This window comes from Cavia porcellus, unplaced genomic scaffold (assembly GCF_034190915.1).
Source record: "Cavia porcellus strain 051 isolate PalLab524CR breed Dunkin Hartley unplaced genomic scaffold, mCavPor4.1 scaffold_13, whole genome shotgun sequence".
NCBI lineage: Eukaryota > Metazoa > Chordata > Mammalia > Rodentia > Caviidae > Cavia > Cavia porcellus.
Genome location: NW_026947496.1, coordinates 33,305,719 through 33,330,384, shown reverse-complemented (window position 1 = coordinate 33,330,384; position 24,666 = coordinate 33,305,719). Strand labels below are relative to the sequence as shown.

General features: G+C 42.4%; 1 protein-coding gene across 5 annotated transcripts in view; it reads left to right on the top strand.

The window, feature by feature from the left end:
• Positions 1-14,851: 14,851 nt before the first annotated feature.
• The window catches only part of Pcnx2 (pecanex 2), a 205,278-nt gene continuing 195,463 nt past the window's right edge, over positions 14,852-24,666 (top strand). For 2 of the 5 annotated variants that reach the window (XM_063260055.1, XM_063260054.1), the window contains exon 1: positions 14,852-15,086. In XM_063260055.1, the coding sequence (XP_063116125.1) occupies positions 14,934-15,086 (153 nt within the window). In that variant the 5' untranslated portion in view covers positions 14,852-14,933. The remainder of the gene's footprint in view (positions 15,087-24,666) is intronic. The other 3 variants (XM_063260052.1, XM_063260051.1, XM_063260053.1) reach the window with 3 other exon arrangements.

Below are 24,666 nucleotides of genomic sequence, written 5' to 3'. Positions count from 1 at the left end.
CTTAGTGGAGGAGCGCCCCGCCCTTTCCAGGTCCATCAGCACCCCTGGGCCCGCCCCTCCTCCCCAGGTCCAGCCAGCTCCCACAGCGGTCCGCGCCCCCGGCCCCGCCTTCTTCTGAACCTGCCACCTTCCGGCCCCCACCCTCTCCGCGCGCACCTGGCGCCAAGGTGCGCCGCGCCCACGCGCCTGCGGGCGGAGCCAGGAGTGGGCAGAGTGAAGACTTCGGGAAAGTTTAGACCCAGGGTGGTAATGGTGAGGTAGCCTCTTCTCTCTACAGCCGTGGGGCGGTGTGTAGAGGCTGGCAGGGAAGAGATCCGGGCCTGGTGCCTGACTACTGGAGTGTGGCGCGGGACCTGGGCCAGCCGCGCCTCAAGGCACCAAGTGCCGGTGTTTGAAGTCTGCAGATGGCTGAAAGCACCGCCGAGCAGGCGCAGCGGCAGAGCCCGGGAGCTCAGGCTGGCTGGGCGCATGTGTCGGCCGGCTGCTCTGGGGAGGAGGGTCCTTCTGTCACCTGTGCACGCGCACGCTTACGTGCAGAGGTTGTGAGGCTCCTGGGGCAGGATATGAAGCTAAAAAAGAGTCAATTTATTAAAATTGCAAAAATTTAAGTTATCCCATAACAGTCGGATTTCCCTAGAGTCGAGATAACTCCTCCAGGTGTTTGGCTTAAGCAAGCTTGTGGACGATGTGGAACAACCTCAGGAACAGTTTAAGGAGAAAGTTGTTTGCTCCAGGGGCAGCAAGTTATATTGCCACAGTGGGAGAGGACTGGGAACAGAGACAGATGAGCCGGGATGGAGGACACTGTGTTTTGCAAGCAGTTCTGTAAGCAGGATACCCTGTTGGCCCCGAAGGGAGCAGGAGCCTTGCAAATGCTTTGGCCTGAAAAGGCCTTATGGAGCTGTATCAGGGCTTCACAACCTCTGCAGACCCCTTGTACCCTGCTCCTCTGCTGCCTGCAAACGCAGTTGCAGTTCTCCAGCTCAGGTAAACGAGACTCCTCAATGGAGTCGCCACCTAGCATCCAGAGGAGTGCCAAGAGTTTCTGAACTGTGCACTCATGGTTCAGACTCTCAAAAGCAGGAGCAGTGACCTCAACTTGCTACCCAGGAGCTACAGTCTACCTGGGCTTAATTATCCTGAAGTCTATCATTTGTTTCTTTGGGCCCTCCCATCCCCTTTTTTAAGCCCCTGAATCTGATAGTTGGGGAAGAAGGAGGGATATTGTGCACTCTTGAGAGGTGTGCTCTATAACCATGTCTTCTCTGTCCAGCCCAACACAGTCTACCTGGATGATCCCAACACAAGAGCAGAGTGGTGACACAGAGCATTGTAGCATGCTTGTGTTGTAAGTAGAAGACAGTAAAAGTAAGAACCAGGAGAATGTTCAAAGGAATTAGATCGAGGGCACGATGTTGGTGTTCAGCCAGAGAGAGAATGGCTAGCATGGCTAGAATAGGATTGCCTTCTAGGGAGAAGAGACTTCTGAGAATTGGTTTCTCGGGAAGTCTTCCTGTAGTTACACCCTGCATCTGTTATTTTAGCTCAGCAGCAAAAGTATGGACACAGAAATCTCTGAGAATCTTACAGGGGCCAAGAAGGTCATTAGGATTTTCCTAGTTAGACTATTGTTTATTCTCCACACCTTTTGGCATTTGCCCTGAGGATGAAAAAATCAACAGTGAGTGGTACAGATTATAGCAGGGCCAATTTTTAAAAAATCCTTATTTTTTCCTGTATGCGGTATATAATGACTACATTTATTGTAGGGAGTTAGTACATGTAAATAACACATTTCCATTCTATTTCCCTCTTCCCTCTACCCATATTTTTTTCCAGCATCAGATTCATTTATCTTATAAGACTTTATAAAGTTAATTATCATATATACAGATTGAAAAGCAGACTAATAGGCCAAAGAACGTATAAAACAGGTAAGACAATGGTACAAAATTCGAGTATACTATTGGATACTTTGCATTGGAATTCAACACCTTTTTATTTTTTGTCTCTCTGTTTTCCTATTACCTGGCTTTTATTTCATATTTGTATAGTTTTTTGTGTAAGAGACATCATGCAGTATTCAAGCTTATTTGTCCGAATGACTTCATCTAACTTTATGGCCTCAAGGGCATCCCTCTTCCTACAAATGACTCAAATTTATCTATTATAGCAGAACCAAATTGTATTTCTCCTCAGGTTCTCTTTCTTTGTTTCTTCTTTCTTATGGTACTGGGGATTGAACCCAGGGCCTTCCAACTGAGCTACATCCCCACCCCTTTTTAAACATTTTTTCAAGACATGTTCTTGCTAACTTGTTAAATTACCCAGTCTGAGCTCTAATATTCAGTCTCTTTGCCTCAGCTGCCCAGAGTGCTAGGATTGCACGCATGCACTACCATGAACAGTGCCAGGCTCACTATAAAAGGACCTTTACAAAGCACTAAAAATTACCCCCAGTCCTTAATAGTCTACATGACAAAATGGAACTGCGTGGAAAGCAGTCCTGCCATGTACTCAGGTGCCTCAGCTGTTTTCAGAAGAGCACTCGGTATTCTCTGAGCTGTGCTGACCTCACTGCCTTTTTATGGAATATCACTGTCACTTAAAGAAAATAGTCATTCAGAAGGATACTGGAAGACACATTCTTGAAAATGAGTCTGTTGTTCCAACAGATAGCTATGATGAGGTAAGTATTTATTGCTAAAGTTAAGATGTGAGCTTCCAAGCAGAAATCAGAACTTTGGATAGTTGTACCGGCTGTCATGAGCTCAACAACTGTGCAAGTATAGAAAGTTCTTGAAGACTTTCTTCATAAGATTGATAGTGATATTACTTTCTTGATATAGGATGAGGAAACTTGGCAACATATGATAGTGATATTAATAACTATACTTTCTTGATATTGGATGATGAAATTTGGCAACATGTGGAAAATTCCTTTATCTCAATAAACCAAAAGGCCAATGTCATTTTACTACCACAAAACCACACACAGGCAAAGGGTTCTTTCAAAGTGCATTGTGAAGGATTCACTGATAATGGCTTCAGATTCCATATTGTGGCTAATCTTTAAGAGACCACCACTGGTTTGAGTTTTGCTATGATATCGATGAATATCCACTCTCAGCTGAAGGTATCTCAGATACTTCTGCTTAGAAGAGGTCATGGTTACTGGGAGCTGGAATGTGGAGGCAGAAGGAAGGGCAGTGGACCTGGGTCGAGGTGGGCAGCATGGGAGGTCAGTGAGATGGACCTGCTGTATCTTCCTGTGGTGACTACATGAATCTGCATGCTGACAAAGTCATACAGAACCAACCCACACACAAATAATTGCACATAGAAACAGTGAGCTCCACATTAAGTCTCTGGACTTTATCAGTGGTGATTTCCTGGTTGTGATTTTTCATAATTATGCAAGCTATCACTATGAGGGAAAACTGGGTAGAAGATTTACAGAACATTGTATTGTTTCTTACAAATGCATGTAAATCTATAATTGTCTCTAAGTAAAACACTTTAAAAAAAAAACTGTACTTTTTCCAACTATCGTGCATGTCCTTATGAGGCCATCTACTTCATCCAGGGTGATATGTAACAGCAAAACAGAAACATGTAGGACAGTAATGACAAGCCTTTTAGAGCTTTCAATGATAAAACAACCCCCCGAGGCCCTGAGACACATGTCACCAACACTGTTAGAGGAGAACACAGTTGTCTACTAGATCAGACATAAAAAGGAAGTTATAAAAATAATAAATAATACCGGTCAACTTCCCTATACATTATAGCTTTAGAAAAATAATTTATTTTTCATAAAAGTATTAGATATTCTCTTGTAATAGATTATTATTTTTAAATAAAGATACAAATAAATGTTTTACATATTTCTGTCTTAACTTCCAATTCAGAAATTATTGATAGTTATTGGGCACACACACAAAAACCCAAGGTCTTCAGTTCCTTTTTGAGTGCATGCAGGAGTCCTGAGACCAGAGAGCATTAGAATTTCCCTGGATTAAATGGGGTAGAGGAGAGGAAGACCTCCCTAATGAAGATCTCACTCAGCTAGGACTTCAAGTCCTTTGCTGGATGCCCTGTGCTGTTGCTGGCCAGTGCAAACATGGCTGGAACATCTCAGCAAGCTTTCACTAAAAGGCCATGAGTCTACATTACGGGACTATACCCTCCTGTGAGCCCAGAAGAGTGGCTTTTGGGCTTCTGGCAGAGGTTGCGCAAGTGACTGACTTTTCCCTCCTTTTTCACTTGTGTTGACCTCTGTTTCCTGTCTGAATGTGAAAGGAAACAGCATGTATATTAGTAGGAGAAAGCTCCCCTTTCAATGGACACCTATTCTACCAAGGAGACAGTGGTAACCATAAGAGGAGGGGAAGAGAGAGCTACCGCTGGAATTGGTAAAGAGAAGGCCTCTGACATTTCCAACTTTAGCTTTCATGTGTAGGACTGAAATGCAGTTTACAGTGAAAAAACTGGGGGTGGAGAATGGAGAGAGTGAAAATTAATCTAGAGCTGCTCTTGCCATTACTGAGTCTTGCCTTACAGTGTCAATACTAAGACGTGAGAGCAGGCACCGCAGCACTCATGGGACAGCCAAGCCACAGAAAGGCAGGATCACTGGTGAGCGGAGTTGTTTATAGGATGATTAGTGGTTCCAGGGTGCTGGTCCCAGAGCAGGTGGCTGGCTGCCTTCGGTGAGTGTCTAGCAAAGGCGAAGGAACTTCAGGGGGCCTTCAGCAAGGGCGGGGGACACAAAAAGGACATGGATGGAGACCCAGAACTGTGATCAGTGTTCTTATTGTTGGGACCACTCAACAACAGCAAAGAATGTTGCATTTATTTATTTATTTGCAAAGCTGATAAAACTAGATTAGAAAAGATCTTAAAAACCAGGCAATGTAGGGGGCTAGGAATTCAGCTCTGTGGAACAAGCACCTGCCTGGTAAGTGTGAGGTCATGATTCCTCATACCCAGAAAAAACAGCCAGTTTGTCTGGAGATGAGGAAGGAACATAAATCCGGGAGAAATACAAAAAATGTTTCTTCAAGATTTGTGTGTTTTCTTTAAAAAGGAAACATCTATGGGAAGAAAAACTCTTCTCCAGTTTTTACTTCTCTCTGCACTTTCATACTTCTAGATGGAAAATATAGAATTGTAGGATTATTATTAATAACAATTTGATTGAATTGCGCTCATCAGGTCTAGCAGCTCCCCTCCCCCCACACAGGGCGTTGAGCCCAAGGCTTTTGCACTGAGATGTAACCAGTGCTCTGTTTTATTTTTTTATTTTGAGATAAGTCTCATTAGATCATTAAATTGCCCAGGCTGGACTCAAACTTAGGATCCTCCTACCTCACTCCCAGACTACTGGAGTTCAAGGTGTGTTCCACCGTGCAGCAGCAGTCTGCAAGACAAAAGCATCTTTCTGGCTGGCCTGGGGCTCTGCAGTGATTGTCCTTGCTGAGTTTGGCCACCCTTTGGGAATGGAGGGGTGTGTGTACGTGTGTGAGGTTTTACCTGCATGACATCATTTAGTGGGACCCAACATAACCTGCCGAGTGCGGAGAGACAGGCAGATACTGATTAACAGCTTGGCTGCCTGAAGACCCCAGTTCCAATCTCGGGTTTGTCCTTATTCAGTACACGGAATTGTCTTGGTTTTTCAGTTGTCCCCTGTGTGACATGGTGTTGACCAACATATCTGTCCCACATGTTATTCTGAGGCTTCGTTGAGGTCCTGTGTTAAAACAGAACAGTAAAGATATAACAGCTGTTACTTTCATATTAGTTACTATTTATGGAGGATCGATTAGAATAGAAAATTGTCTAGCATGTTTATCTCTCCCCTTTTTTGCTCACTTTTGGTGTATTTTCTTAAAGATCAATCTGATTATTCAAAAAAATTAAACATAATCCACAGGATAGTCACTATTAGAAGTTGTAAGCTAACTTTCAAGGTTCTTGGGTACTTCACATCCAAAAACATCATGTTTTCCAAGCAAATATTGAGCAAGTGATATATATGTATAGTAGACCAAAACTTCCACTGGTGGTTACTATTTTTACTTTTTCATTATGGAAAATGCTATAATAAAATAAGAAGTGTGTCTGCAGGAGCAAGCAGTGTGAGTCAGCTCTCTGTTCAGCACACCTTTGTTTTGAATGTCAGACATGCTTTTGGGACCTGGGATACAGATGCTGACAAAATGAAATGCCCTGTCTTTGCAGAGCTTGTCTTTCAGCAGGAGTAGATGGAAACTAGGACCAACAGGTACATTACACAGTGTGTTAGGCTTTGGCTGAATTGATATGGGAGTCTGAAGTACATGGGCCAGGGTGGCGGCTGAGCAGAGAACAGTGACATTCAGGAGGATGGAGAGGTAGTCTCCTGGGGGAAAGGAGCTGAGTATGTACTAGAAAGATATAAGGGATCTGGGCAAACTGTTAACTGGAAACAGAGAAAGTGAACAAAAATACCACAAGGAAGTGTTTTGATTCACACCTCCAGAAGGTTCCGTACTGTAGGTGGAGGAGTATAAATGTAATATAGCATGAAGACTTTTTTGAATGACTTGTGATACTACAAATTAGCACTTTTGCTCTTAAATCAGCCCCCTCTGCCTTCGTATTTTCATACAGTTAAAGAAGTGGATACATCAAATCCAAATGATGATGATGATGTCACCCATGGTGATGCTGATGATACAGCAGTAAGTTAACTTGTATTGGCGTTGACTTTTAGGTGTTAAAATTTTGAATTCTGTCTGCGTGTCAGTTACTGTTTATTCTAGAGTTTCAGCTGGCTTTCAGCCTTAGACAGAGTAATTCTGAGCTGCAGGATTTCTGTAACGTTAATCACAGGACAAGACTGGACCTCTGCCTATCCTTGATGCCGAAAGTTACAGATTTCAGCCAGGGCTGGGAAAATGGACAATGAATTCCTTTCTTTGGATAATGTAACAATGTAAGAAATCAAGTGGTTCAGAAAGCCAAGGTCATTTTCAGAGCCTTGAAGATACTCTTTCTGAAGTAAAACTGCAGAATTCATGACCTTGAGTCTGAGATAGGAAGGCTGCCATTCCACTTGGAGTTGCCATTTTGCACATCTGTCCTATCAAAATCAGTTTTACTTATTTATTTTTTTGTCTTTTTCATTTTTTTCGGTACCAGGGATTGAACTCACGACCGCACACTTGCAAGGCAGGCACTTATGCTGCTGAGCTAAATCCCCAGCCTCAAAATTAGTTTTAACTTTTTATAATTGACTAGATTCTTTTCAAGCAAAATGGTTACCTCTTCACAACCTACCAGAAATAGCAAATAGAGGATCAAGATTTTTAAAAAGAACAGGTCATCCCTCTACCATCATAGTGAATAAGCCGTAGAATTATAGGTTTATACATGCTTTGTTTGTTCTTTATGAAGTGCCTGCCACACCTTCTGCTTTTGTCAGGTGGCTTTTCTACTCTGCAGGTTTACCCTGCAGGGCCCTTACTCGTTCTATGAAAATGATAGTTTCCCTGCATATCAGACCTATCTTGGGGGTGGTGTGTGACTTAAAGTATGCCGGAACCCACAACAAAACTCAAATTCACACCATGAGCCTTTTTACAGGATTTTGGCTTTTAAGATCCTAGTTTTTATACCTATATATAAAAATAGGGGAATATTAATTTACTCTCTTAAGTGTATGACAGATACAGTAAGAATTAATGAGAAAAGTTCAACAAAGTTTTTCAATTCCTTTAGGATAGAAATGCTAAATAAATGCAAGCACTTTTCCCCCAACTGTTGGCATGTAGCGTGTGCTAATTCAGGACCTAATCTATATAAGGAGTTTTCTTTCATAAAGCAATCTCCCTCTTTGTTTTTTTCTAGACCTTTTTAACTATTTCCTGAAATTTCTTCAGAACTCTTTGGTGAATCTGGTCAGCCTCTCTTTCCCTTATAGTAAGTGTGGGACACACACATGTAGATTCCTTCCTCCACCTGGGTTTTATTCTCTGTAAGAATTTCCTGGGCCCAAAGTCAGAGTGTCTGTTGGGAACTTCCTGGTTGCCCGGCTGTCACTGCTATCTGGGAGAGCTGTTATTCTGAAGTCACTAATAAATGTGAGGTAGTTGGAGAACTGCAGTGCACGTAGAAATGTAAAGGCTTGTTTTGTGATGACTGTTTAATGATGGGGTGAGCTGGCCTGTTCCTAATCCTTAGAGTGTCATGTAATGAAGGTTGGAGTTAGACGAGTAAAAAGCTTGCAGTATTTCTTTTTGGGATGTTTTCTTAGCTGATACTTCCCTCAGAAAATTGCTTTTAATAGAAACAGTAAGAATATCTTTTGAGAATCTTCAGCTTAATTTGCAAATATTTGAAAGTAAATATCTTGAAAAGATATTGACATATTTTGGTCTTAGATAGCAGGCAGATTCTGAGTCCTGGCACCCAATCTATATAGAATATTGGTGCTCCTTCACGCTGACTCAGGGTACTAGAAGCCTTATTTTTCCTATTCAGATTGGTGCTAAACCTGCTTTTAAAAGCAAAATAGCATTCTTGTGTTTATTAGTCTACAGATGAGTCACCTTCATCTTTTAATATTTTCCATGTTTAGAAATCACGTAGAAGGGATCTAGGAAGCCTTTATGTGTGTGTTCTAATTGTTGTTTGCATACATATTTTTACACTAAAATACATATTTTTAAAAGGCCATTGAAAGACAAACCACTCCTCATCAATCAGCCGCATGCCTCATGCCGCCTGGGAAACCAGCAGAGCATCCCTCCCCCAGCCTGCCCCCCAGCGACTGGCTGATTCAGAGGACTCAGGGTGAGAGGATAGCAACGAGGTGAAAGGAACAGCTTGATGCTTGTATTGCTTGGTTGTCTTTGCGGGTCTGGGGCTGGTGGTCTGGGCAGGAACTGTGGGAGATTTCCTTTTGCCTTGTTTTTGAAATCCAATGTTTTGTTCCATTTTACTATTTTGTTTTATTCGTGTATTTGCTATCCTGAGGAATTATTGTTGAAGATAACAATATGCAGCATAACAACAATCATTGTTAAATTCCTATCATCTTGTTTTGGAAACCTATATAGCTATTATTTTCTTTTGTTGCTGTTTTGCTTTTGTTGTTGTTTTTTAGGTCTGTTTGTTTCTTGATTTTTTTGTTTTTCTCTTTAAAACAAAAATTTTTTAAAAAGTCATAGAACCAACTGTTCTTATTCGTTTTTAGGAGGCCTGAAGCAAGAGGATTACAAATTGAGCAACTACGTAATCTTAGCAAGACCTTGTCTCAACCCATGACCAACAGCAGCAGCAAAATAGATAAATAAAAAGATGGGGGGGGGATGCAGCTCAGTGCAAGCACCCTGGATTCAACCCCTATTGCAATATACAGACAAGCAAATAAATAAATAGCTACACGTACAAAAGGATGTTATAAATTTAGATTTCTCCCCTAGATTCCCTCTACCTCCCAGCCATCCATTTCTTTGCTTGAGAGTTTAGTTTGTGTGTTTCCAAAGATGAACGTAACTACACATTCAGAGCTAAAGGTCTACAAATACGCCTCTGATGTTTGTGTATCACATCATAGTGCAGTGCAGTGGAACCTATGGCATGTGTGTACCATAGGACACAGAGACTCTTAGTGGCACTCAAGCCAAGTTGCCCCATCGGTGGAGCATTGGATAACCATTGTTTTTATAACTAAATTGTTTATTTTTCTAATAGTTGTCTTTTCAAAACTAAAACCTCAGTATTCAAGGTTAATTGCAGTGTTGACACTTTGCGATAAGTTAAGTGGATTTTGGGTTGCAGTTTGGGCACTTGATCTGTAAAAGTTTAGCAATCATTGCCTTAGTGTTTTCCCCTCGTGAGTTTTGGGATGATTTCATGGCACAACTTTTAAGCAGCCATTTATTATTCTTTAATGATTTCCTTTGATGGGAATTTTGATTGCTTCCAATTTTCTCATCATGCACAGTGCTGCAGTATCTTCCTGTGTTTGCACAGGTGCCAGCAGACAAGCAGGATAAATTCCTAAGGGTGTGGCCCACTGTGATTCTGATGGACCTGGCTGCAGCGCCTCATGCTCTGACGGTGTGCCCTGTGCCCTGCAGAATTTGCTTGTCAATGCACATTTGCTCTATGACAATCTGAGACTGGTGTCTCTGCACATCTCTTCATTTTCTGGCAAGGCAGGCGCTTATGCCACTGAGCTAAATCCCCAGCCCCTTCTGCTTATTTTTGATCAATCTTTACTCGCTAATTTTAAAGAGGTCTGTGTATATTAAATAATTTATCTATATGTCTTGGATAGGAGATATACATTTTTTTCCTTGTTTATCTAGATTTTATTTCTTTATTTGTGGTATTTTCGTGCAGATTTTTTTGTTTTTTCTTTTCTCTTAGCTTGACATCCCTGTGTTTGAATCTTTTCTTCATGGCTTCTAGGTCATAGAAGAAATATCTTCCCTAAGTTTTGAAAACTATTCTCCCTACGTTTTCTTCTGTTTCGCCCACCGTCTTTTAGCTCTCTGTCCTGCCTCCTTGACCTGTCTGATATGTGCGTCTCAGTGCCACTGTGATCTAGGGGCAGAACTCTCAACGCTGTCCTAGCAGTTCTTTTTGCTTTCTTTTCCATACAGGACTCTGATAAAAACAGCATCCAAACGATATTTTCTTGTGCTTCCACCTGTCAGCCTGCTGTCAAAAGCTAGACTTTCCTGATTTCTGATTGTGCATAAATGGAATTAGCCAGGCATAGTGGCGTATGCCTATAATCCCAGCACTCAGGAGATGAGACGGGAGGATCACCATGAGGTCAAGGCCAGCCTGGATTACATAGTGAGTCCAGGCCAGCCTGAACTACATGGTGAGACCCTGTCTCAAAAAACAAAAAAAAGTGGAATCTCATATTATGTGCTTTATTGAACTGGTGTCTAAGATTAATCTGTATCGTGGTATGGGACTTCAGTTTATTCCTTTGGGTTTCTAAAATTGGGATTTAGTTAGGAGCTTAAAAAAAAAATTTTTTTTCTTTGATACCAAGGATTGAACTCATGACCTCATACTTGCCAGACAGGCAGTTATGCTACTGAGCTAAATCCCAGCTCCAAACTAGGATTTCATTACAAGTTAATTGAATAAGAATTGATATATTTAAAATATTGAATCTTTGGGGCTTACAACTTTCTATACCTTTCTGTTTGCTTAGGGTTATTTAAGGTCACCACTGTCCTACTTAGATTTCATAGTTGTTCTGTGCCAGCTGGTTTTGGTTTGATCTGTTGCTTTAAATTTTATGGTTTCAGTAGCTTTGCCTGAGCGGTCATTGATTTTGTGGGACAGAGTCCACCAGCTTATTACTCTGATTGCAGTCAGTGCCTGTAGTGTATTATTTTAAGGTTAATTTTCATTTTATCATTATGGGAGTGGAAGAATGATGCGTCCACTTAATGTTTAGGATTTTAGTCTTTTTAAAATCTGTGCATGAGTTCTTCAGTTATTACTAAGAATATACTTTGGTTTCCATTATTTCTATTATGTTCTTCAGAGACATATAGGAAGTTAAGAAAACAATTTTTTTAAATCCCCCAGAATACACAGGATACACACTGTCTTCACAAGATGAAAATGATCTAATCGGGTAAAAAGAGCCATCATGTCGGGGACAAGCTTTCTGCAGTATTGGCTTCGCTCTGTTTTGGAGTCCTGCAATACAGTATTCACCAGAACTTTATTGTTTGAAACGGTGGTCTTCTGCCGCCTAGTGGTAGAAGTGAGTAACGACCATTCTGCTTTTCCTTTTCTGATTCCTTCTCCTCATGCCCCTCATCCTCCTCCATCCTCTTCTAAGAACCAATGTTTTCTACTTCAAATTCAACTTTTAGAATTATAATATGTAGTTGAAAGAAATAAAATATATTACCTATGTTTTATGCTTATGCTTAGGCAGAGCCCAGCACAATTGGGAAACTATCATACTACATAAAGAAAGCTTCCCTTAAACAATCTTTCTTATATTTGTATATACAGTGTTTAAATCTATGTCTATCTGCCTGTCAGTCAGTCGTCTATCTATCTATCTATCTATCTATCTATCTATCTATCTATATTATATATTTTGGGGGCTTCAAGAAGTATAAACCAGACGTTCTGCAAGACAGAGTCATCAAGGTGCATTTTGAAATTAAAGCCAGGACAATGGATGATAACCAGGAAAGTAGAGCAGAAGCCAGGAAGCATGCTTATGTGCCTTCATTTAAATGCTAATTGTCAAAATAAAGCCAATTGTCCAAACAATGCCTGTGCTTAGACCCAGCCCACCCCGCCAGACCAGAGTCTTCTAAGAAGCTTACTTGGATACCACTCCTCCACCACCTGCACATTCTTTTCCTACAGTGCAGTCAGGCCTGTGCCTTGTCACCGTGTCCCACCCTTGAAGCCGCTGTGGTTTTGTCACCTTAGGTCATTCCCATTGGCTGAGTCCTCCTGACTACTTTTAGTCTTTGCTTTTGGCCTCTTCTTTGTCATATGACACTGGAAACTACTTTTTCCTTGAACTGCTTCTTTGTATGTCTTGTGTATTTCTTTGTATTCTATTTCCTCCTTTTCCTCTTGCTGTGCACTTAGTGCCAGTAATCTGTAGTGATCAGATTGTCTCTTAGCTCCTTACTTTACACAGGTATGGTCATTTCCCTTCATAGCACAGCTGTAATCTCTTCTAAGTGCATGTATCTGCATCAGACATCTCTCCTGCGCCCTGAAAACACACTCTTCTCACTGCTCCCTCAAGCCCCCAGGGAACTCAAATTCAGTGTGGTTATTTTTTCTGAAAACTTTCCATAACTCAATTGATTGTAAAGCATAGTCACCCAACCAAGAACTGAAACCCTTCAAGTACCTCATTCCTCTACCACCACACTGAATTGGTCCCTAAGCCCTAAGTCACACCTGGTCCTTAACACAATGTCCCTTTCTGCTGGCTCTGGTGCTCCGCATCCCCCCCCCCCCCCGGGCCACTAACAAGTCATGTCTTGTGTAAAACCTCCCATTGCTTCCCCGTTGCCTAGGGCATGATCTGAAGAACTCTATGCCCTGGAAGCTGATTTCTGCTTACCTCATTAAGTTTGCCTACTGCCCTCTTCCCCCTTCCTATGTTCAAGGCATGCTAACTGTCCTGACATTTTCTTCCACTTGTCACATTTCCCTTTCTATGTTTCTATCTGCCTAGACAGTCACTCACATTTATAAAATATATCTGGAGAGCAAATCTTCAGTACAAGAACTCCTTGGGCTCTCTGACATCTTCCTTCCTCTTGTGTCTCCAACTCAGTGTTCTAGCACTTTCATGTGCTTGGATCAGTACTCAAATTTGTTAGAGCACATAGCACATTTTAATGCAAGTGTCCCTTTCATGGTTTGTGAGTTTCTTCATGGTAGGCACCATATTTATGTTTACTTTTTTCAGACTTTGGCAAAATGCCTGGCACATAGAGAGTGCTAAATACATATTTGATGACTCAGGGAAGATGAACAAGGGTGCTTCCCTAGGGCAGGAACAGGCCAGTCACAGGGTCACTCTTTGTGTACCCACACCCGTAGAGGTGACCCTGAGAAGTGGGTCTTCAGTGTGTAGGACTGTGTAATTCATGATACACCTTGAGCACACACACAAAGGCCTCTATAACTCTGGGAGAAGAAAAGTTGTAGCCTGACATGACTTCCATAGTCACTCTAAGATAAAAATGCGGAACAAGGTTTACAATGGCTCAGACTGAGGGCAGATAAACCGAGGATGTTGCTGTGACCCAGTTCTCCATTCTCTGGGTCTCTCCTCAGGAAAGGCTCCTCCTCACCTCACTATAGCATAGGAAATGGGCATGCTTTCTCCAGGTTTAGCCAGGGTAGCTAGTGGTGATGTTGCTGACGACCAGAACCAAGAGGCCAGGCCATCCACAGGAATACATGTCAAAAGAGTGATGTGTTTGGAAAGATGGAGCAAACATGGCTGACATGGGGCAGCCATGTTTGGCACTCATAGAGCCTTCTAATCTTTTCTTCAAGGCCTCAAACACACAGGGCTTCCTCTGCTCATTCCTAAGGAAGCATTGCTCTCTTTTGACTCCTCTTTTCTAAAACCTGCTCTCAGCAGAGAATCTCTGGGTATCTACTGTAAATCATGAAACATACAATAGCTGAGAGCTTATTAGTTAAGTGAGCCTATCTAGTTGGTCTTCCATTTAAACAGCAGAGAAAGACTTAGACTAGTGGTGGGCTTAAGGAGCCAACTGCTGCCTGGGATCGTCTAGAAAATATACAAAAAGCGCAAGAAGCCTAACTAAAACTTCTGAAATTAGTCAAGAGGAAAAGGGACGTGGTGGTGGTGGGGAGTGTGGCCCAGTGTGAATCCATAAGATAGGGCTGAGCACCTGGAGTCTAGGAAACGCAGCGACACTGGTGGTCAGGAGAAATTACTTTAAGGGCTGTGTGACAGGATCTTGAGTTTGAGTAAATCTATTATTGGAGCCGTAGGCAAAACAGAACCAGGAACGCGTCTTGGTCTGTCCCTTCCACACGAGAACACCCTTAGGGAGAGTCAGGGAAACAAGGAAGGAAAGCTACAGAGGGGAAGGAAGAGAGGCCAAGAATCTCTCAGATCCCACGGGGCGCAGGGCGGGGCCTCGGAAGCATCCTCTGCACGCAGTCGCCGCGGAGCACGATGGGAAAATCCCTCCTCCCTCGGACATGGCGCCCACTTGCCCGGCGGCAGCAGCAGCCTCCGGCGCCGCGGTCTGCGGGTCCGGGCCGAGGAGTAGCTGGGGCCGCAGCGGCGGGGAGGGCGGAGGCGGGGGTGGCGGCGGCGCGGGGCGATCGCTGTAGAGCCCAGGGCGCGGGGGCTGGCAGGTGCCGCCAGCATGGTGTCCCAGGTGCTGCAGCTGCTCCGGCAGGGCGTGTGGGCCGCGCTCACCGGCGGCTGGTACCACGACCCCGAGCAGAGCAAGTTCACCAACAGCTGTCACCTCTACCTGTGGCTGTTCCTGCTACTGCTGCCCTTGGCTCTGCACCTGGTGAGTCAAGGCTGGAGGAGGAGGCAGGGGCTGGGGAAGGAGCACAGACCACAGAGGGCTTGCCTTGGAAGGGAGGCAGGAAGGGTTTCAAGGACAGAGGATGCTGGGGTCCCCGGGGCTCAGTGACAGGGAAAGAAGTAGGAAGAATTTCAGGGGCTCCTGACTCATTAAGAATTGATCTCCTAAGTCAGGGTGAGTCAGACTATGCCCTTGGCTGGAGAATGTTGAACTGTCCTGTAGGTGTCCAGGCTAGGCCCTGTAGTTGCATAGTTTGTGGACTATGTTTAGTATAAAATATTGCACTTGATAACCAGAAGGCCAAGCAGAATGTCAAGAGCAAACCTGTTCAGTGATGGATCTTTCTCCCTTGTCCCTTACTGTTTTTGCTTTGAAAAGGCAGGTTTGACCATCACATATTCACCTTGCAGGCTCCACTCCACTGGGAATAGAAATTGGTGAGGATTTTCAGACAGTGGTGGACCATATTTGAAAAGATATGTGTCATTAATCTTTATGCATCAAGAATTAAATTTGACATATCTGTTGAAGGACTTTATTCCTAAAACATTACTTAATCATGTTCCCCACAGTGAAAATCTTTACTGAGCTGGGATAGCTGAGAGATCCCATATTTGACATCCAAGATTGTCTGTGGCTGGATACCCCTTTGCTCTTTTCCTGGGAGAGTGTCCAAGAGTTAGATCTTTGCTTCCAAAGTCAGGCTATCTAGATCACACTTTGGATCCATTGCTCTCAAGGTCTGTGACCTTGGAGAAAGTTACTGATTTTGATGTTCATTTTCATATCTGTAAAATTAGAAAAACAGTCATATCTAGTTTAGGGAACTGTCTGGGGGAATTAATGAAATAGTGCTTTAAAGTCACATGTCTGACAGGATGCGATTCTGGCCTTATGCTTCTCCGTTTCTGTTTATTAGCTAATATTTAGCCTCATATTAGACTTATCTAAACCTTACTTTTCTCATTGTTATACAAATATGATAATGATCACTTCACGGGAAAATTAAAGTTGTATATGAAAAGCTATCAATAAATGCCAGTTTCCTTCTTCTGTGATTTTAGTGTCGTTTTCTTAGCTCGTGGCCTCAGTGCTTTTTCTTTGCCTAGAAGGGGATTTGGCAGCTTCATGAAGCTCACATTTCTGGATTCACACTTTGCTTCTGCTGCTGCTGCTTAACTGTGAGAACCGAAGCCAGCTTCCCCAAGCTCCAGCATCCTGGTTGGCAAAACAGGGATGATGACAATCCATTTCTTCTAGGATATGTGTGAAATCAGATGATGAACTTGTTCCTCAGTACCTGGCACATAGTAGGTGCTTAATACAGTTAGTCTTTTGGTGTCCTTTCCTGCCTTCCAAACTCTACCCTTGAAAACCTGGCGAGAGCATCTCTGTCCCAGCTTCCCGGAATCTGATCAGCTCGGCTCAATTTCTCTTCTCTCTTTTCCTTATAACATTCCTTATTTGTAATTAGCATTATGGAATTTTTGGAATTCCTTCTTGGGCTTACTTGTTAGGTCATATATATGTTTTACCTGTATCCTGAGATCATCAGGTTTTTGAAGGTGTGGATTTTGACTTGTTATTCATGTTGGTTTTCCTTGTACCTGGCAGAGTACTTCGCACACTGTTCTCCTATATATTTAAACAAGCCCATCTCTTTTTATTCTAGCTAGTGTTATATTTTCTGTCTGTCTGTCTGTCTCTCTCTCACTCATTTGCTCTCACTCTCTCTATTTCCTGATACCAAAAGCAATATCTACCCCACTTATAATCCTCCTGCTCACCAACAGCCACATTAATATTTAATGTTTCTACAGATGATTGTTCTGGGACTATGGACTCATTTTTACAAAATGTTATGCTACATTTGATGTATGTATAAGATTGAGCCCTTAACTTCTACCTAATATTTCTATCTTATTTTTGTAAATAGGAGGTTACTTTTACTTAAGTTCCTATTTATATATCATTACTTAAAAATAAATTTTTAGATGGTTATATCAGTGAGCCAAAAACTGTATAAGGGTGCATATTGTCATGTTACCTTTTAATATGTGGCTTGTCTTATTTTAAAAAATATTGGTTTACCCTTTCCCTACCCCGGTCTCTGATCTCTGAAGGTGCTTTTAGAAAGGAAAGTCTCCTCTCTCAGCAGAAGGTCTATTCTCAAGTCTTGAGGCCTAAATATATTTGTCTGTAATTATAGGCAACTTCAGGGTTGCCTATAATTGTTGACATCTTTTTCAGTTTCTTTCACTTACAGGAATTCTTCCAAAAAAGACAGTTGGGTGCTCACTAATAGCAGAGCAGGGCCTTATTCAAATATCTGTTATTTAATGTGTCCCAAACCTTCCCAGTTTACCCACAATTTTAGTTTAAACATATTCAATCAAGACAGTTCCACTTTTGGGAAAATCTGTCTTTTAATTTAATAGGGGTCTTGAGTATTTAAATAGAAATTTGTATTAACTGCTATCAAAGGAAACATTTCTAAGCCTATCTGGTGGATAATGTAGAACTAGCTACTTGTTAGCATTTATAAAGGATTTCTATATTTATAAGCCACGTGGCCACATAGAGGAGAGGGTATAGTCTTACCAAGTGCCTGAGAGAAGAACTGGACCCTTCTTCTGGACAGTGCTGGAATCTACGGCAGCAGATAGGACATTGGGGAATCCACAGGAGAATAAGACAGACTGGCCCATGCCTTATCTGGGAAGTTAGGAGGTGCAGATAACTGCTATGAGCAGCAGAGTGTTGATTGCTGTTGTTAAGAGGCAGTTTAGGTCTCCATAGTGAGGTAAGGGACCCCATCATGGCTCTGGCATGGAGAGAAGGCTTCCCAGGAGGTGTGGCCGCTCGTGAGAGGCCCAGTGAGTGCCAAGAGTTGACTGGACGAGACAGTGGAGAAGGAATAGCATCTCCAGCCAGGAGAATGGTATATGTTTGGCTCTCAGATGAGAGTCTGGCTTGTTTGGAGAGTCCAGTTGCATTGTGGTTGTTGGGACCCAGAGGCGGCACTGAGGACTGAAATGGGAGGGTTCAGGAAGCATTAGCTAACCCACGTTTGCTTGTACTGCAAACTCTGAGAGGGTTTTTGGCAGTGGGAGGACATGGTCTAATTTGTGTTTTGCAAAATTTCTGACTACATTCGGAGAATTGCTTAGAGAAACAGTGCCAGAAAGATGACATTGGTCTGTTCTCCTGGCCCATTCTGCATTAAAAATTCATTTCTCGTATTTCAGTAGATTTACAAAATGGCTCTCACATTGTTGGGGAAGCTTGAGTCTAACGTTTACTCAGGTTCTGTGGCTGGTTATTTCTGATGCTGCATGTCAGAGCCTTGATCCTCTGGTCCCTGCTGGCCACATTTGTAGATCACTTTTGAATTGAGGAGGTAGGAGGGCAGATGACAGAGGTCTGGAAATGGGTTTCCAGGGGAAGTGGGGATGGGCAAGGACAGTCATTGTCAGTCTCACTTTGACACAGTCTGTGAGAGTCCTCTGGCTTTCTCTCATGGGTGATGTGGCTGGATCTGCTCTCCAGTGTCATATTTTATTGAGTATATGGCAGTTCGCTTGTACCTCTATTAGAGAAGCTGAGCCCTTTTGTGATTTTCTAGGTTGGGTATCCCTGTCCTTTGTCTCGTGGTCCTTTTGGTCTTCTTAGGAGAGTTCTCCAAGGATCCTTGGGAAAACCAGCCACTTCTACAGGAAGCCCTGGTACCTTGGATGGACTGGCATTTGGAAGCCAGAATCTAGGATAACAGTAGCGGTGTCTTTGCTCCAGGCATTATCAGTAAACAGAGCTAGACACTGATTGATCTATTAGCTGAGTGAGTGATCAGTCAGTTGAGAGTTTATTCTGAGACCGAACATTCTGAGACTTTCAAGTACAAGGGATCTTCTTCTCTCATTCCACATTCTATTTCATTTTCTCATGGTGCACACTCTGGCTCACAGAAATGTCATCTGCTCAGTCCTGAAATACAAACAGGAATCATTACTCCCACAACCCTAGCATAGACATATCATTAAATAAAGTTCAAGATTGCTTAGAAATAATTATTATTGTGTTTACTTCAGCAGCACATGTACCAGAAATTATTATTTTTAAGTAAAGTTTAAGATTGTCTAGAAGAATAGTTATTATTTTTAGCATTAACCCCACCGGAGTACTGTGTCATAGCATTACTTGGGTCAATTGTTTCTGTTTCTTATTGTTCTGGTACTTCTTTGTGGTTATGCTTTTAGTCTGATTCATACTCTTAGGCTCAAATCTAAGTATACCATTTTAGTTTTATTCTGTCATCTTTGTTGATGTAATAATTGTTGAAGGTGTAAAACATTAACGTGTTTCAAAAAACATATGATAAAATATCAAAAAAAAGATAAAATATCATGACTTGCTTTATCAAAGAGTTTTTCTGATTGCTGGATGGAAAATAGATCAGAGAGAGCAAAAATAGAAGCGGATGGCTCACAAGCTGTTTTAGTCTCCCAGCTGAGATGTGAGAGCGGCATCAAAGACTGGGACACGTGGATAGGTTTTGACAGAGCTTAGCAATCAGTTCACTTGTGGTGGAGAAGTGAAGGTGAGGAAGGAATCCTGGGTCTCCAGATGCCTCGGTAACTGCTTTGGAGAGGATGTTGGAGTTTGGGGAATCCAACCCTTGGTTTTGCACACAGTCATTTGGAGTTTTCTTCTATATATTTTGGATATAGGCATTTAGAGTTTAAAGGAACAGCTAAGCTACAGATGTGAATTTGGAAATTATCAATATAAAGATTGGATTTACTGTGAAGGGACCCAGTGAGATCTGCTCGGTGACTGTGGACAGAGAAGAGGGTCCCACAGTGCACTGAGGAGCTCATGCTTAGAGGCTGGGTGAAGACAGGGGTGTCCACCAGAGCATTTTTCTAGAGACAGGAGGAGGAAAGCACCTTAGTTGTGAGCAGTTGTGTTGTGCACTGCTGGGAGCAGAGGAAATTGTCCTGATGTTTGTCTTTAGAGATGTTGAGAACACAGTCTTTGGTTATTGGGAAGCAGAGGCCAGATGCACTGGGACCCAAAGGCAGTGGCAAGGCATGGGATGAAGATGGGGTAAGGTGGGCCTCGATGCTAGACTCACAGGAATGGCACCATCCCTGGGGGTCAGTAGGGCTTCCCCTCCCCCAGGTTGGAGAATCCAGGGACTGGAAGTGGGTGAAGTTCTCTAAGATCCCTGGCCTGGTGCTTCACACATAACAGATCATCAGGCTGCTTTGCATGTTGATGTACAGTACTCTGACTGCGAAGCGGAAGCACAGTTGGTAGGTGTCTGGCAGTCTGTGGTCAGGCTGAGTTGGAAGGATGTGGCCTGAATCCAGACCCTTAAACACAGAGCTGCAAAGACAGCACCCTGTGCCCTCCATCCCATTCTACCCTTAAAAACAGAGCTGCAAAGACAGCACCCTGTGCCCTCCATCCTATTCTTAAGACCAACTTAGTATACAGCAAGTAGCTGGTTAGAAACATCAGAGAACAAATAAATATTTGCAATAGTATTGTTATACCTTTTTTTCTCCATTTAGCATGTTGTGTAGTATCTGGAATTATTAAAAAGTGCATAAATAGACAGTTGTCAAAGAAATGTACAGTCAATAAACATGAACAATTATTCTACTCACAACTAAAGCAGTCTATATTAAAAGGAGTTTGCATAAAAAAGACAATACCTAATATGGTATAAACAACTAACCATTATCAAAAACTGAAATGGATTTATGGATAAGTCAAGTCATTAAAGTATTTTTTATTTTCACAGAAGACTAGAAATAGGTGTGTGTTGATAGGGAACTAGTTGAATGGATTATGGTACATTCTTGCTGAGGAGTACTATGCGGTTGTGAAAAAGAACGAGAAAGCAGACATTTCAGAGGGCTCTTCAGGTAACACTGTCAATACAAATAAAACAGAAGCCATGTATAGACTCAAAAGGAAGGAAAGATGAAGCACATATATACTTGCTTAATGCTGAAAAAGAGAACAAGTCAGTACATTAAAAATAGTTACCTACACAGAGAGGATAACAGAACAAGAGAAAGCAGTAGAGAAATGAGCCTTGTTCTCTAGGTGGCCGCATACAAGGAGCAAAGTCCACCTCATATAACGAAGCTCAGATTATCTGGGCTTACAGATAAACTTAAATGCAAAAGAACCATGAGGACATGTAACTGCATCGGGCAATCTTGGTATCATTAAGACTTTGTGTGTAGTTTGAAATTATTTTTTTAAAGTTTTACTAATAATCATTTATTACTAGTAATAATCACTACTTTCTTGGTTCTTTAACCTTGTAACAAAAATGAGAAGTAATAAAGTGTTTAATTTTAAAGATATTCATACCCAGTAAAATGTTTCCTTTAGATCAAGTTTTTTGTTTTTTAATGGGGAATCAAACTCAGGATCTCATGTTTGCCAGGCAGGCACTGTGCTGCTGAGCTATCCTTGACCCAAATGTTTGCTTCATAAATTTGTACTTAATTGACAAAAATATACTTGCATGTTATGGAGCTTTTAAAAATGCAAATGTAGACTTCAGATGGTTGTTTTATGAATCTGCTTTTTTTTGTTATTTTACGAAAAAAGTAAAACAAATTTTCATAACCAAACATTAAGATAATACCATAATTATTACACTGTGGGTTGTTATCTTCAAAGTAGTTACTCAGTATAAGTCATAAACTAAAAAAATTCTTAAAAAACAGAAACAATTTTTATGTGACCACTGAATGGTAAAAATGGTAAGCAATCATGTTTATTTAAAGAAAACCTTACTTTTTGATAATTGATTTTTAAAAACATATTTTAATTGACACATAATAGTTGTGTATGGTTACAAAGTGCAGTTTGATTTTTTAATCTGTCTATACATTAAGAAAAGATTAAAACTGTGTAAGTGTCTTTGGCAATCAGAACTTTGACAAGGAGAAAATGGATACAAATATAGAATCAAAGAAATTATGTAGAACTTTATAATCTTTAAAATTAGAACTACTGCTCTCAAATCAAGATTTATTTATTTTTCTAAAAATGTGTATTATTTTTAGCCGCCTATTGAAAAACTGGAAGCAACAACAATTCTGTGAGAATGGACCTAGAGCTCAGGTTATGGTCTTAGAATGCCATTTCCTTTTACAACGGGCTAGGTTTCTTTGGAAAAATGGATTTTAGATCCGTGCCAGAAGGTGTATAAGAGAAATATGTACATAAAGACATTTTGAAAGAATAACAGGCCATGTTAAAAAGATATGAGGGAAACTTGCAGATGCTGGCCTAAGGTGGGTGGGCTCGAGCCCCCGGCAGGTCATAATGTTGTGATAGATTTTAGGAGAGGGACGTAACTACAAGGGAGGGGCGGAGAATGCCGTGAAATGATGGTGGATAATTCCCTGAGAATGCGGGGTTGAAAGAAGCAGGCCAGGGTGTGATAGTGTGGCATAGAAAGGAACGTTTGGCAAGATCCTTGGTTCTGTTTGAAGGGCCTGCAGAAGGGAGCAGCGCTTACAGGAATTAGAACAGAGAGTCTGGGGGAGGAAAGAGCCGGACCTGTGTTCTGCAAACGTTGTCTCTCTGGGAAGTTTCCAGTAAATCTCTGCTCTCAGTGTGGTCTGGTGAGGTTTAAGGGCTTCTGCAGGTGTGACAAAGTGCCAGGTGTCCCTTCATCAAGGAGGATACAAGGTGTTGGTTTTTTGCTAACTGGGCACGAATGCTCATGCTAAGTTCCCGTTCTGACCTCTTGCTTCCTGTTAACTTCAGCCTTACGCAGTTTCTGCTGTTGTTTGTAGTTATGAGAATAAATCAAAATGTAGTCTCCTCCTCCTTGTGGTAAGCCAGCTTTTCTCCAAATGAATTTCCCAGTGAGGACTATATATCCTTTATCTCCCTTCCTTCCTCCCCAGCTTGTTTCCCAGCGTCAGAGAACTTTCCAGTTTATTTCTGTTCTGATGTGAATGACTCCTTTTCATGGAACCAGAGCCTCAGGGCCCATCAAGCTAAGCTATAGGAAGCAGAACTCAGACCTCGGGGGTTCAGTGAATCAGGTTATTTCTTTCCTGTTTGGATCCATCCTAATCCTTTAGGGCTTTGCTCCATGGGCTGTCCTACCACCCAGACAAACGGAGAGAATGGATGGAGAGTGGAGCTCTCAGTTGTCTGGGCTTCGCATTTTTGCCCACTGTCTCTGGCCTGAGGCCCACACAAGGCCACAGTCAACTGCAGGAGAGGGTGGGAATGCAGAGGAGGTGGTGGGGGGGCTCCATAAAATGCTTTATCTGCTCTCTCAGGATCACCAAGCTCAAGTTAGGTGACAACTGGGATGGATTTTCAAACCGTTAGAATGTAATATGTGTGTAATGGTGCTCTAGCCTACACTCATGGCCATCTGTGGGGTTTCCCCCTCTTATGTTATCTGTTTCTTTAACTGTGGTTTTAGCCTGGATTTCTCCCCTCAGAATTGAGGATTAGAGTTAGAGCCTTCACACTGAGCTACATCTCCAGCCCTTTTTAATTTCTGAAACAGGGTCTCCTTAAGTCCCTAAGTTTCTCGGGCTGGCCTCAAACTTGCTCCTTCCTTCCTCAGCTTCCCAGGGTGCTGGGATTACAGCTGTGCGCCACTATGGCCAGCTTTTGGCCTAAACCTTTAAAACTGAAAGTAAGTAAGAAAAAGCGAGGGCTGTTAGTGTCTGTGCCTCCAGTTTGCATCTGTGTCCCAGACATTCTTCCCAGCTTTGAAGCAGGAGGTCTGAGTATAAATATGCAACTTACCCGTTTCCAGGAGGGCCAGGCTTTGCCTCTACTCCGGCTAATCGTGCTTTATTATTCATTCATATATATATTGATTTGTTATTCCTTGTAGACTTTTTCTCCATGGGGCAAATGCAGCTCTGTGATGGTGAAGATTCCTCGTCATCATTCCTCAGTGATAGGTGTGTTTTGTCTTCATTTTTCTTTACCTTCTGTTGGAAGGACTGACCATCAAATGGACCTTGCGCAGGTGCATTGTTAGCTTTCTGTTGCTGTGATAAAACGTCTGAGAAAAACAGCGTAGAGCAAGGAAGGATTGTTCTGGCTCATGGTTTCAGAGGTTTCAGTCTGTGACCTGCTGGCTCCCTCCTGTGGCCTGAGCTGAGGCAGAACATTGTGGCTGGGGGTGTGGTGGGACAGAGCTGCCTTATGGCAGTCATGAAGCAGAGGGTGCTTTTCTCCTGTTTTATTCCACCATGTTCCACCCCCTCTCCCCTCTATTTGCTGTCTCACATGCCAGTCATCTCTGGAATCACCCTCACAAACACAATCAGCAATGTGCCCTGCTAATTTCCTAGGCATCTCTAATCGTGTTCACCACCACAGTTAACCATCACAGTGCTCAGAGGCTTGCTGGGTGCGGGTGTCTGTAGGCCTGGCTGTGCTTAGATTCTTGGGTCTCCAGGTTGTAGAAATCCTTCTGGGAGACCGGTGGGCACAGGGGCCAGCCTTGGTCCTCCCTCTAGATGATCACATTCTGTGTCTAACCCAA